General features: G+C 42.2%; 2 protein-coding genes across 4 annotated transcripts in view; both read right to left on the reverse strand.

Annotated features, from left to right (window-relative positions):
• Window positions 1-5,410, reverse strand: part of col12a1a (collagen, type XII, alpha 1a) — a 50,380-nt gene extending 44,970 nt beyond the window's left edge. For all 3 annotated transcript variants that reach the window (XM_026153104.2, XM_026153101.2, XM_026153105.2), the window contains exons 1-3: window positions 5,039-5,410; window positions 3,587-3,692; window positions 69-188 (exon numbers count right to left, since the gene is read on the reverse strand). In XM_026153104.2, the coding sequence (XP_026008889.2) occupies window positions 69-188; window positions 3,587-3,656 (190 nt within the window). In that variant the 5' untranslated portion in view covers window positions 3,657-3,692; window positions 5,039-5,410. The remainder of the gene's footprint in view (window positions 1-68; window positions 189-3,586; window positions 3,693-5,038) is intronic.
• A 3,106-nt stretch (window positions 5,411-8,516) lies between these two features.
• LOC113012470 (cell cycle control protein 50A-like) lies at window positions 8,517-14,097 on the reverse strand. Its single transcript, XM_026152705.2, has 7 exons — window positions 13,640-14,097; window positions 12,821-12,940; window positions 11,310-11,417; window positions 11,132-11,219; window positions 10,850-10,993; window positions 10,172-10,381; window positions 8,517-9,524 (listed from the first exon to the last, which is right to left on the reverse strand). Exons 1-7 carry the CDS (start codon window positions 13,880-13,882, stop codon window positions 9,331-9,333), a joined length of 1,107 nt encoding a protein of 368 aa, XP_026008490.1. The 5' UTR covers window positions 13,883-14,097; the 3' UTR covers window positions 8,517-9,330.
• Between the last annotated feature and the right edge of the window lie 707 nt (window positions 14,098-14,804).

Here is a 14,804-nt window from a genome sequence, read left to right on the forward strand (position 1 = left end):
CAGGAAGTTAGAAAGCTGCTAGGGTTTCAAAGCGTTTGTAGTGTCAGCACACCAACACACGCACTGACCTCCATCCGGCACTTGCACTTGTATTTTGAAGCCCTCTATCGTTGCCGAGGGTCTCATCCACGACATTTCCACTGTATTCTCATTTAGAATGTGAAATTTCAAGTTTGAGGGCGGCTCCACTGCAAATAAGAGACGAAACGCTGTTAAAACACAAGACGCGTGTGACCGTGGGCGTATTTCTGATCAAATGAAATAAAAGGGCATCTTTGATTAAACATTCACATTAATCCCAACGACAAACACTTCGTGGCTGAAGCGGACTTGTTCGTTGTTGGGGCCAAACACACAACACGTCCCTCTGTGAGGGTGACAGGTGAGCAACACGTGACAATGGAAAAGTGTGAGAAGCCATTTTGGAGCAAAATGGCGCTTGTTTGAGTTGCCCAGCCGAGACGGCCCGGCAACTCAAGCACTGGCATACACGTCAGTCTGTGCACGAATCCACGCAAACGCCACTAAAGTGCAGACACTGAGTGAACCATCCAACACATGCTAAGTGCAGTTACAACGCATGCCCCACATATTAAACTGCCTTTATGATGGAGCCGAGCTCAGAGTAACAAACACAACAGTGACTTCATTCTTAAGTTACCGATTATACAATGGAATCAACGATGCCATGTAGCTGTTGGAGTGACAAAATGAACACCATATGTTATATACACAACGTATATAAACATATCTGAGGGACAAAAAAAATACTTTGTTTATTTGCTTACGACTCTTTACAAAAGCGTGTGGCACACATCCATTGCAAACCTTTCAAAAAGAATACACAATTCGTCACCGGCGACTCTTGTGTACTTTTTCCAGCAGCAGCATAAATGCACAAGAAGGTGTGAGAGAACAAGACTTCCTCAGACAACCAAATGTGCTTTTACAGAGAAAGGTGTACATGTAAAATAAATATGAGAAGACATATACAGTGTGAGAAGACCGCAGGCCTTTACATGGAGCTGACTTGATGACAACATCATGCAGTGTGTACATGAGAAAGTTGTTTGACTCAACAACTTTGACCGGCTGGACATTAGTTTCCATGTACAGAGACAGAGATGACAAACATATTTTAGAATGATATTCTTTCTTACGTCTTTAGGCTGCAGGCAGGCAGAGTGTTAACGTTTGAGTACGTGAGTACCACACATGCATTAAAGTCACATCAGAGTATTTCAGGAACTAGCAGCAAACTTCTGACTGCGCTTCTGTCAACCAGGTTAACCACTGTTAGAGTCGGGTCACGGTATGGGTGTTAGTTCATATTTTGTGAGCTCATCTTTCAGTTACTTCTCATGTAATCATGCAGCTCTGAAAGTCTTTTCACTCAGTAAATTAGTGTCAACAACACAAAACTCGAGCAATTAATCAAATTAATTGCCGTGAGGTTAATGAGGTTAGCGCAACCAATCTTACGTGGTCCTCTGGTGCGGGTCCTCGTTTGTCCGTGTAGTGGCGGGGACGCGAACATGCATAAGATGCCACGGCATGCGGTACTGGGTGCATGCTTCATAAGAATATCATTGTAAAATATACTATGAGGAGGAAGCCATAGCTTGGGACACACTGAGTGCACAGGCAGATGACAAAGAGGAGCCCACCAAATATTTAAAAACTGGCATTGGAGGATCACCAACCTGGCATCTCAACTCAAGGAGCCCCGGTGGACCATGTTGCCCCTGATTTCTCCACGAGTACTCATCTCCAACACCAAAACGGTACGGGTGTATAGTGTGTGTTGGTACTTGGGTGTGGATGAGTTGGGGAGGGGTAGTGAGTAGCACAGCGTGGACGATGAGTGGAAAATTCAGCTGCAGGATGCGCCTGCCGCTCCCACGTTTGTTCATGGCGAGCTTGTCTGAGCATCTTGTTTTGATTTGCTACAATTCCTTTCACCGCATGTCTGTCTGCTCTAAAAAAATGTAGCTGAGGAACAAATGTGGTTTTGTCAAAATAATCGCGGGTAGGTTATTTGGACTTTGCGGTTGTGTTTGTTATATGGACGTCTGTCCCATCAGCTCATAATAAAGGACACTTCTGTCTTCCAGGGGCCAGAATCTGGCTCCCGTTGTGTTACCTCAGTCTCCAGCAGTCAGCCAGCCAACCAGCTATCCTGACCTGAGCTGCTGCCAATAGGAGAGACCAAGAAGAGGAGGAAAGAACACTGACTCTCCCAAAGAGGCAGGACAGATGCCAAAGTAATTCCACAGCCTGTGCTGACATTAAACATTACTGCATATTAACTTTCCATATGTCCTGCAACTCAGCATTTTCACAAATGCCCGCAAAGAAGCTCGAGAAAGGCTCTTTGTCTTTGAGCTGTCTGAGGATTAATTGGCTATTCTCCTATTTCATCTTTCCACTCGGTTAGCGGAGATACCCGAGCGCAGACTCCTCTGCCGTGCGAGAGCAGGATTTCATACCCCCTCTCTATGTGTCATTATTTTGGACTGAGATGTTTGAATATTTAATTACATTAAGTCATTTTCTGTCAGAACTACTCCTGCTACAACCGATTCCTAACCGTTGATGATGTTTTACATCATGTCGCATGTGGAGCGAAATCATTTAGTTTCTACTGAAACTGTAACGTAGAAGCGTGAAATCAGTGTTGGGAAGGAAAAAGCCAGACACTCGAGTTTTAATCACTTGCATTTTTCTTGCACAGATCCACTTCTGTCCACTAAATGACTCTACTCCAGTACTGATGCACTTTTCACATTTCTATTTATTATTAAAACTGAAATGACTGTATTCTACTTTATCTTTTGTGCTTTTGCTGTCATGCACAATAATCTAATGTTTTAACAGCTGTTAGAACCACTGCAAAAGAAATTTGCATATGTTTTAGGATCTTTCTGCACCTTTAGTGTAATGATGATAACATTTATGTAAGCCAGATTAATCGGTGCGTAACTACCTGGTTTGGGCCATCTTCCCATTTTTGCTTTGGAAAAAGTGTAAAACGGAAATAGCAAAAACTGTGCTAAAACATTTATAGGGAAACATTAACCACAAAATGCCTTTTGTTACACTTGTAGTCTGTGCCTCGCTGTTTAATACATTCAGTTAGAAACTGGAAATTAAATAGACTTTCGTGTGCACGGTTTCTCACATGTGCCAAATGTGGATGAGAAACTTGCTCGTGCATTATTGGTTTAAAACTCCTAAATTACAGTTTAATTCCAAGTGAGTGGGATCTGGATTTGGAGTTCACATCAAAGCAAACAATGAGTCCTGATAGATACATTGGGAAAATATGCCACTACTGAGGAATAAAAGCATGACAGACATCAAGGAATCAGTCACATAGTCAACATATCATACATATGAAATAAGATTAACTTTATTCAGTCAGTACAAACAGTTCATGTTTGGTTGTGATGAATCGCTCACATTAATTCCAGTAGCTTCAATAAGGAGTGGAGATAAGAGGTAAAAATAGAAAAGGAGGAGATAAAGACTGGACAGAGTTGAATAGTGTGTGTGGGGAGAGTGAGGCCAGATGCTTTGTATTTACCTTGAGCATCTATGGAGGACAACAGGGCCGCCAGGAAGGCAGCCGTGGCCAGAGACAGCCCTATCTTCATGTTTGGCTCTAAAGGGTCAGCAGCGCATCAAAAAGTCTGCAGACAACAACAAAAAAGGACATTTGCACATCTCAGCTCACTTTTACACTGTGGTGTAAAGGCATCAGCTTTACACCTAACGTAGAGCTGCGTCTAAAGCGTGACCTGAGAGCCTTTACAATTAGACAGCGTGCACGCAGTTCTCCCTGGATCGTGTTTCTTTGAATATAAATCTAGATAAATAACTTTAATTAGTCAGTCATCGCTTTCAGTCCCGACACAAAAAAAAACTGCTGGATCCACCTAGACTCCTTTACACAACCAACCACACCTTGCTGCCTTCAGTTGACTCCCATGGCCTGAGGGAGCACTTTTCTTACCACTGAATGAAGCTCTGCAGTTATTCAGTAATAAGAGAATGAAAGAAATATCCAACACATGCAATTCAGTTTTGATTTTCCAGTGCATAAACTGGAAAATGGATGCGTTTCTGGTTGTTTGCTGACTTTGGCAGCTTGCTGTGCGGATCATTACATCCAGCATAGACTCGCTGGTTCTCGTTCACATAACACCTACGGGGATGAAGACTGGATGATTAATTTTAAATCATGCTTTTTATTTGTTTTTGTTTCTAATGTCTCTGTAAAGCACTTTGAATCACCTTGTTGTTGAATTGTGCTATACAAATAAACTTGCCTTGCCTTGGAGGACCTCATAGTATCACTAAGTCTGTGATATCACGGGCTACTCTGTGATGATTCATTTTCATGTATATGAAAATATATTACTCCTCTATCCTTCCCTAAATCTTCACTATGATCCTAAGGGTTCCCTTGGGAAAAGAGAAAAAAAAAAATCACAGAAGCAAAAATTTGTTTTTAATACATTCATTTCCTGTTGCAGATTTACTTGGATGTGATTAATTTGCATTTTTGACATTATTTTATTATTATAAACTCATGAGTCGCCCTCACACGGGACACTTCAGGCTGAACTCTGGTTCTTTAAACTTAACCGCAGGCTGTGCGCTCCGCCTGGTGCACATGTGAGGACACTGCAGCCCTGGATCCAATCGGATATCTTGGATCATATAAAACACAAATATTAGGCTAAATCTAAGTTACTACAGGCTTACCTGCCTCTCGCGGTGGCTGCATTTAAATCTGTTCAGCTCAACAACAAAAAATCGAGCTCTTATCTTAAATCTTCTAATCTCAGATCAACAACTCATTTCAAACTTCTATAATTTGCTTTAAGAGCATTCAGCTTGGTTTGGTGATCAAAGCGCATTCAATTGAAAAAGTGTGAATAAAAAATTTAAATATCGTATCGAAATTTTGTGAGGAAAAATAAAAGTTGATCTTTATAACGTAATTGTTAGAAATAAAAGTTTGTCTACTCACCTACTGAAGTTCCCCCAAAATTCTGAACGGACCAAACGTGAGCGCAGCCCGCTTGAAGCCTCCCCCCTCAGGAAAGTAAGAAATTTCAGGAGCTGCTCCTGGACCCCCTTTCCTCTCTCTCTAGCTACTGGAAGCTCCACCAGCAGATGTCCAAGAAAGGAAAGCCTCTTTCCAAGTGGGAAGAATCTTTCCACCATCGGCTACTTAATAAGGGGGGAGTTCCCAGCTCTCAATTTACCATCATATGGGCTTCTTACGAAAGCTCCGTCCTTCACTTGATGTATGTCCCCCGCTAAGACCGACCGGGTGTTCGGAAATTACATTTTTCCCAGCATTCGTTCGGTCTGGCGACGAGTTTCCAGCGCCAATTGTGACTTCACAGCAGGGGCACCTTTGGCCAGAGCGCACCGAGGGGAACTTTCTTATTTGCGCAATGAGCAACTTTATCCAGCTTATTTACACAGATGTCAGCTGAAATTAAAACTTCACCTTTTCATTTATAAACAATAATTTTTTTGTTGTCATTCTCCCCATAATGCGCTCAAGATGCTTAAAGAAACAAAAGCGAAATCACATCAGTCCGTTTGTCTTTCAAGTTTATTTAAACTATAAAGGACTGAGTTTAGTTGGCTTTTATTGGGGAAGCCCTGGATTTTGAGCAGCAGCTGCTCCTGAAACTGAGAGTCGAAGGTTTATGGCGCCCTCTAGTGGTCATACTAGAGATAGACAGCAGATACAGGCTTGGGAAAGAAGTCTAAAACAAGGGTGTCAAACTCCAGGCCTCGAAGGCCGGTTTTAGATCTCACCCTGGGTCAACACACCTGAATCTAATGATTAGGTCATCAGCAGCCCTCTGGAGAACTTCAAGACATGCCGAGGAGGTCATTTAGCCATTTAAATCAGCTGTGTTGGATCAAGGACACATCTAAAACCTGCAGGACACCGGGAAATTCTTGGGATATTTTCCCATAGAATAAATGATTTTGTAGGTTTTAATTAAAAATACCAACATTCCTTTAAAAAGAGAGTGACTGTGATTTATCTGCACAATAAATAAGCAGTGATCTCAAGCATCTGATACTGAACTTTTACAGAGTTACACCATGAGACAAACACCCAGGAGGGTGCTATAACAGTGATCAGACAAGAGACAAGAGGATGCAAAGGGGTCTGCATGGGATCCTACAGCCATGTTGGTGTAATTAACTGGGAATGCTTTTTATTGATCTTGTTTCACTGTGGCTTCCTGGGCATCACAGCACTAACAGCTCAACATATCCACTCCTTGTGAGGAGATCAAACAAGAATTACAGATGTAACCGAGATACAACAAGTTAATAATCTAGACTTTAAACAGCCTCGATGATGCATCGTCAAATTACAGGCATTTATCTTTAGAAGACAGTTTGGGTTAAAACGCTGGGGTCGGGACGCGGGCGTGTTTTATCCAAAACACAGAGTGAGACATCTGAAATTAGCCTGACTCATCAAATCTCAGACGAGAGCTGACATACCAAACACACTGAGACTTATTGCGGCTCTGTGGAGCGGAGCGTCCTTTGACCCACCCTTCAGATGATGATGGGCATGCTGTTGTCCTCCTGATCAAAGAGGGGGAGGAATGAAAGCACATTATTGCTTCAAAGGCTTCAGTTTCTGTGTTCATGCATCTAAAAAAAAACAAAGAAATAATATAAAAATGATTTGAGCAAATTTCTCCCAACAAGAATGTCTAAAGTTTGCTTGCAAAGAGCTTGACTCTGGTTAACCACAGCAATCAAATGATGTGCTGGAACAGTGTTTGTTTTGGGCTCCAGATTTCTAGTATTATGGAAGATCAGCAAAGCCTGGCACACTCTGAATGTTGACTTTGCAAGATTTTTTACTTGCAGCACACAAGAATAACTACTAAAGCCCAGCTCCCCTACAGGCGGAGATCTTTCAATAATGCAGCAGGTATCTCACATATTTATCCTCCAGGCTACAAAAACGTCAAGGTTCTGTCTCCAGAACCTGCAAATCCAAAGAGACCCTTTCATTTTACTGTAACTCACTGAGAAATACAGCCTGTTATCCTGTACCTCCATCTAAAGATTCACATAAAGTAAAAACAATATTTCAAGCAAACATTTGCTTGTAATTTACTTATAATAAGCTTTAAGACGCCACACTGCTGGAGGAGTCTTGTGATCACAATGATGCACAAAACAGCAGCGTTGGTCAAAAGTGAACCGACAAGAAACAACTTCACTTCAAATCATCCCAAAACCACACAATAATACTGAAAGATCTTCACCTTTTCTGCTTCTGTGCTCTGTCTGTCTGTGGGAACCACCGGACCTACAATTAGGCCCTTAAAGGCTGATAAAGCCAAATGGCGACACCTGCTGGTCAGCCCTGTCCGTTGCAGTGAGTTCAGTTAAAAGATGAATTCAATGGTATATACCAGGTTTAGGCAATGCCAGGCCCCGAAGGCCGGTGTCCTGCAGGTTTTAGATCTCACCCTGGGTCAACACACCTGAATCAAATGATTAGTTCATTACCAGGCCTCTGGAGAACTGCAAGACATGTTGAGGAGGTCATATAGCCATTTGAATCAGCTGTGTTTGATCAAGGACACATCTAAAACCTGCAGGACACCGGCACTCGAGGCCTGGAGTTGCCTACCCCTGGTATATACAGTCCATAATTCATATAACGTTAATTAGGCATGATCTAATTACTGATAAAAGTCTTCTTAACAAAAGTTAGCTCCCCATTTTCCCCAGTTCCCAGAGATTATCAGCATGGTGTGTTATTGATGATCGTCTTTGTTGTGTATTTCAGTGTCTGAGACAGTCAGATTTCATTTAACGTTCTGATGATGATGATGTAATCAGCTGGTAAGACGGGCGCGACTGAATCCAGAGCAGTGAGAGGAGCACAGAAGCATTAACAGTAGGAGAGTGTATAAGAGACACATTAAACACAACCTCCTCCTTACCTGGATAAGTGGTGCAGTCCACACAGGTGAGGCTTTAAGTACAAGGACTGTTTTTTACATTACATTTTACAACATCACACCATTAAGCATTAGTAAGGTATGAGATAATGTTTCATTCATATATCATTACTCCTCCTTAGTATGCCATTTATCAATACAGATGTGTTACTGTTGCACCACACAGAGCTATCGCTGCTGGTAATGATCATTAAAATATATCTGGATTTATAAATGACATACTAAGGAGAAGTATATAATGATGTATATAGTGATATATAATTGACAAATTAAGCACTTACTAATACTTTACCAATAGTGTGACATCATTATAAAGTGCTACTTTTTATGTGTTTAAATTCTTGAGGGGATTGTTTCCCCTTATTTCATTAAGTTAATAAAGGCCAATAAAACACATCAACATCCCTACAAATCACAGTAGCATGGATAATGGAAGCAGTGGGAGTTCTACCATTATAATCACAAATGACAGCGATACATTGACCAAGTTCTTTAATTGGACCCTACAAACCTTATAAAAAGCCAAGGAGCTCAAATTGAAAGTTTTAACAGCATAAAAAACCAAGAACAGTCCAGAAGGGCGAAACAAGGGGGAACCGAACAAACGGGACACTTTTAAAGTGCATATCGTTTGGTCAACATTAACCAATCAGACGATTTCACACTCTGGCCGAACCACTAACAAACAATAAATTAAGAATTCCTGTGCTCCACCCACCCAGAGACACCACCTTTGAATTAGGAATACTGTATAAAGTAAGTTTTATGAGTGATAAATAAAAGACTGGCTCCTCGGTCACAGTGGAGGGCAGAAAAGCATATTTCTGTTATTACTTCTTATTAATGCTTTATGACTCTTGAATATCAGTATTTATCCAAGCAATCATAATCACCTTCAGTATTCAAGGTAATCCCAGAACCCACAGAGGTATGTCAACGAAGTGTTACGGTACATTCATCAGCAGGACATATAACTTTACATAATATGGACAAAAACTTGCATTAAAATTACATACATCCTTCAATAATTAAGCCATTCGCAAAGCACTGCTAAAATGAAACAGGTACTTTGATAATGTTCAGATAAATAAAAGACTGCAAACCTGAAGACAAAAAAAAAAAAAAAGACATTCTCAGCAAATCGGCCTGAAGCTATATACACAGAGACACACGGAGACGCCTCGCTACGCTTAAACACAGCTTTGATGAGAAACTGGAGACGCTACCGCACGACAGCCTGGTACGGCGTACGCACTCGTGCATGCAGAGGCCCGAGCGTGGAACGCGCCGTTTAGCTTGGGATATCCGCACTGGTGTTGCGGTTGTCGTATTTGTGGTGGATGATGAGCAGAACCACACCCAGGAAGAAGCAGATGGAGCCCACGGTGATGTAGGCGATGCCCAGGAAGGGGTTCTTTCCTCCCATCCAGGAGATGGTGCTCAGGATCATCCGCTTGCGACCATCAAAACTGAGTACGGGGTAATCTGATTACATGCGGTTAAAGAGAAACGACAGAGCGCGCGCACACACACGAACAACGATACACCCTTAATCTACTGAGATTCGAGAAACCAGAAAAATTATCTTTTTAAATATCTTTACACTCAATGGACACTTTATTAGGTACGCCTTGCTGTTGTCTTCACAACAGACTTAATGGCACAGTTTCAACAAGGTGCTGGGAACATTTTGATTTTGGAGATAAGGACAAACTCCTGTTTCACCACATCCCAAAAGTGTCTCTATTGCTTTAAATCCATTGACTTTGCAGGGCATTTGAGTGCACTGAACTCTTTATCACATTCAAGGAACCAACTTTGTGACATGGCGCGTTATCCTGCTGTAAGGGCCAACAGAAGATGGATACACTGTGGCCATAAAGGAATATAAAATAATAATCTATTTGTGGCCCAGAGTGGATACTTGAGTATATGTAGATGTGTTTAAAATATTTATATCTGCACACCTCTTGAATCAAAAGCTTCTCCGTGTGCTAATCAAAGAAGCAGAGATACTGCAAGTAAAGACCGTCTGATCTGTTAAGCTTTATAAGACACAAAAAACTCACGCTAGCCTGTTCAAAGCAGCATGTCTAACTCTAGTAATGAGATTACTGGAATGTAAAGGATACTGTAGGTGATGTTCAACATATAATTCCCGTTGGGGAGAGTTGGGGTGGTGCCAGACTTCTTCTGGATGATGCGATAGAGCTTCCGAAAGGTGGGCAATGCAGCCGTGCGCATCCACACGATGAAGTCCTCATTGATAAAGCCGTTGTTATCAGGATCCGACGGGTCCAGCTCGTACACAGGCTTCGCCCAGTTCACCGGCTTCGCTGTGTCTGAGAGAGATGAAGACAAAACCCAGCTGGTCATTGCAACTCGAACCTGCGAGCCTACAGGGTAGGGATGCACCGATACCACTTTTTTGGAAACGAGTACGAGTACTTGCATTTCAGTACTCGCCGATACCGAGTACTGAATAAAAACATGATTTAAATTTACAGGTAACAGCTTTAGTCCTATAATTTAACAAAAAATAAAACAAGGGACTGGCTTGGAATTAAGAATTATTATTTAAAATGAAAAGCATGTTGTATGCAACATATTACAGAATAAATAATTATGAAAAAAATATTTAAACAGTGACAGTGCAACTCACTCACTCGGCCCTCAGACCGTGGTATCGGTCCCCGGTATCGGGGGACTTTTAACGAGTACTTTAGAAAATGTGGTATCGAGGCCAATACCAGATACCGGTATCGGTGCATCCCTACTACAGGGGCCTGTGAACTGTGTGCAGATGTCACCTCGGAAAGCTAAAGTCAGGTTGCTGTTTCCAGCAGGATTCCTGAATTTCACATGCTTGTCCGTCCACCACGCAATGCCTTTTTTTACCAGAGGAACTTCAATTTTGCTGTTGTTGGAATCGACGTAGTACAGCACCAGAGTGTCTGAAACACATAATCAGTATATTCAGTACAGATATCAGGCTCTACAAAGCTTTAACACAGCAGTTTTAAACTGTAGATAAGACTCCAGTTAAGCTAAACAGCTGAGAGAGGGAAAGTGAAGTTTTTCAACACACTCACCATTGAAAAGGCTGTTAGCTATGGCCCCACACGGAGCAATGGACACATCTCCGCTCTTACGGTACGGCTCACACTCCTTGCTGGGATCCTGGAAAAAGGACATAATGTTCACCTGATGGAAGAAACATTCACTGGATTCTCTGAATTATCTATAGGCACAAAAAGTACAGCAGCATACCGTCAGAGCAGACAGGTCACCGTTCAGCTGTCTGTCATCTCTGGACTTCACATAGCGTCTGTGGTTCTGGTAGAAGTTGGACAAGCCGTAGTACATGAAGACGTTGCTCTGTACGAGAGAAAAGACGGCATCGCTGACAGAATTAGGAATCAGTAACGACCAGGATGAATGAGCAGCTTTTCCGTGACAGGGTCTTACACACAATCTCTATGATCAACATAAATCATCAAGAAAATCATCAAGATTAAAAGATTCCCCTTCGGAAAACAGTGATGGAAATTCATTTGAACTCACTGGTTACTGGGACTGGGAGATAAAACCAAATCCAATGATATCCATGCATATTTAAAAATAAATAATACATTTGTAAAAAGGTTAACAACAAAGAGGGGCTTTGTTTAATGTGGGACATGCGTCTTCTTGCCAGTCTGTGCCTTCATAAAAGGCTGTGGTGCTTGATCAGGTAGTGATGTTTCTCCCACAGCGTTACGGCACCGGTGTCATCTTTGTTTCGAGCAATCAGGCCAGTTTTACAAACTGCTTTTTGTGCGCACCATCACAGCTCACCTGGTTGAGTTAGCAACCCATATACCACAGGCTGGAGTCCTTACTGCAGGGGCCTAGGTTTGAGTCCGCGCAAGTTTATTTGAACCATTTCATTCCTGCTCGCTCTCCCTATTTTCTCTGCTGTCTGTTAAATGAGGACTAAAAAGCCCTAAAGTAAATTTTAAATAACTTCATTTTATACCTGTATAAAATGTTTTATACAGGTATAAAATACCTGTATACCTACTCCAACCAGAGACAATAACAGGTGCTGGAAATCTACAAGGAATATAAAAATAACATGGTACAACGCAATAGTGCTGCTGCAAAACGACAAGAGAGCAGCACTCCAGAAAATCATTAATCTTGCACATTCATAAGCGTTTGATTTCAGTATGAAGAGAACGCTGAAATAAACATTTAAAGCCCAGCTCATTTATTTTGTTGATCAGTGCTGCTGTTCGTTTCTACACAACTCACTTCATCAGGTTTGTTAAACTGAAAGAGCACATGATTCCATTTTCTGTTGAACGTGAATAACTTTGTTGACAAAAATACTTCACCTTCAGGTGATTCACTGTTCAGGATGCAGTGTACTTAATACAAATACTTCTTCTGCTTCTCAGAAAAGAAGCACGCAAACATTTTAATAAAAAAAAAAAAAGCTATTTTACAAGCTAAATGCAAGCTGTTAAATGAGACGAGTGCAGACGAGCAACTGAGAGCTTTTTATAAATAATCAATGAAGCCTTCTGAAAGCTGCAGAGCATATTTTAAACCTACAACAATCAATAGTAAAGCAGCCTCTAAACAAACCTTGAGTGTTTTTTGTTTGTACTCAAAATAGATCTTAATGGACAATTATTGTTAGGATTGCACAAGCAGCACTCTCCGTCCTGCAGGTAAATGCATGCATTATTCATTAACTTCCAATGCCTGGAAGCTGGTGGGGGATCTGAGCTCACCTCAAACGGCTGGAGCAAAGTGAAGTTGACGGTGCAGACACAGGGCTCTGTGGTGTTCCAGGTGAAGTTCTTTGCACAGTTGTAGCACGGGCTGTCACTGCTCACACCAGTGTAGTCGATCTGAAGCAAAGAGGAAATAAACTGATGTTGAAATACACTCAGTGCTCCGTCTATTCAGTGCAGCAACATGACTAGAAGAAGGTACAGACTTGAATCAAATACAGGAACACTTTGTTTAATGCACAGGCAGCAATCACTTATGATCACAGCAGCCCTCAAAGGCCCACTGCGAGGCAGGAACCCCGGACACATCCTGTGTTTCTTACCTTCTAGTCCAGCTTTGTTTAGACTGTTTTGAAGCCATGTGAAAGCCACTTTAGAGGCTGTGGTTTGTGGTGCTGTTAAACCACACTGCCCAAACTATGATCAGCCACACTGATATAAGCCGTGATTCTGATCACTTTCTAGCCTCATTAATATTAAATATGTGGTGCCGACTCCCCATGTCTCTGATGTTTTTACCATCTAATATCGACCTTTGATACAAGTGTGTAGCAACCACATTTAAAAGTAACGTCGAATGAATGCGCTTCAAACTGAACTTCAACACTATGTTGTTCATCTTTACAATTAACATTGTTAACATTGGCGTGACGTAAAGAAGCTACGTCACTTATCGAAGAACCACTTATTCCTGTTTAGTGAGCCTCCTTCAGCAGGTTTACTGTGTGTATAAACGGTGTGTAGCTACACCGGGCTGTGTAGGAGAACCGAGAAGAAGCCAGAGTCGGTTAAAGGCGGACAGGAGCGCGACTGTACCTCAAACTCTTTGATGTTGTTCGATGTGACGTACAGGCCGATGCCGATGGGGATAAAGATGAGCCCAATGACGAAAAAAGCCGGCAGCACACTGCCTGCAGTGAGGATGGGCTGCCAGGCTGGAAGTCTCTGCTGTTTGAACGCCGTGTTGTCCGGTTTCTTATTTTTCGAAAGGCCAGTGCCGCTCGAAGCGCCGGAGTGGTGTCCGTCCTCTTCCTTAGCGTTGTAGCTCGACGCCATCATGGCTGCGGTCAGCTTCGAGTTAAATAATCCTCTCTGACAGACAGCCGAGCTGCTCCGTTAATCCCACACGTCAAGTAAGACACAGAGCGGTTAGGCAAAGGGTAAAACTGTGAGCGAAGTGAACTTTACCCCCAGTCTAATGAAAATATCTGCTCATTGTAGCGCTGACTTCTTGTTTGCCTTAAACTGCGATTCTCTCTCCAGAAGAAGAAGCCGGAAGCTTTCGAACCAATAGCAAGAAGTAGCGTAGTAGTGACATCATCGCAAACATTAGGGTAACGCCCCTTTGTCAATGACAGCTGATAGTACCTGTAGGCGTCTGTGCTCGGGTTTTAAAGTGAAGGCTCTACATGTTTGACTGTTTTTAACCTTTTTTCTCTGTCCTCTGTCCCTAGAATCCTCCTCAGTTACACCAAACCTCTGCACGTCCTCCTTCACTACATCCTTGAAGCTTCTTTGTTGTCTTCTTCCTTTCTTCATACCTGATAGCTCCATATTTACCATCCTTTGTCCAGTGTCTCCTCTGTCCAAGCTATCTCAACCTCACCTCTCTAACCTCACTTCCTGGTCACTCCCAATGAAAACCTTCAAAATCTTCAGTGTCACCATCTCCAAACCATGCATCACAGCAGGTCTCACTGCCATCTTGTAAACTTTCCCTTTCCCTCTTGCTGCTATCCTTTTGTCACAAATCACCCCTGGCAGTGCTTTCCGGATGATCTGATATCATCGTGTTGGTGTTGTTCCCACATCATCATAATAAATGTTGTTCCGGGTTTCTCCTTCACCTCTCTTTGGATGCTTGACCCCAGGTGTTTAAGCACATCTACCTTCACGACCTCTGCTTCTTGCACCGTCACTGTCTCATTGTTTTCTTTGTCTGGCCTCGTGCACATTGCTTTTTAAAGATTTCTGTTTATAT

The sequence above is a fragment of the Astatotilapia calliptera genome, chromosome 19 (genome assembly GCF_964374335.1).
Source record: "Astatotilapia calliptera chromosome 19, fAstCal68.1, whole genome shotgun sequence".
In the NCBI taxonomy this organism is placed as follows: Eukaryota; Metazoa; Chordata; class Actinopteri; order Cichliformes; family Cichlidae; genus Astatotilapia; species Astatotilapia calliptera.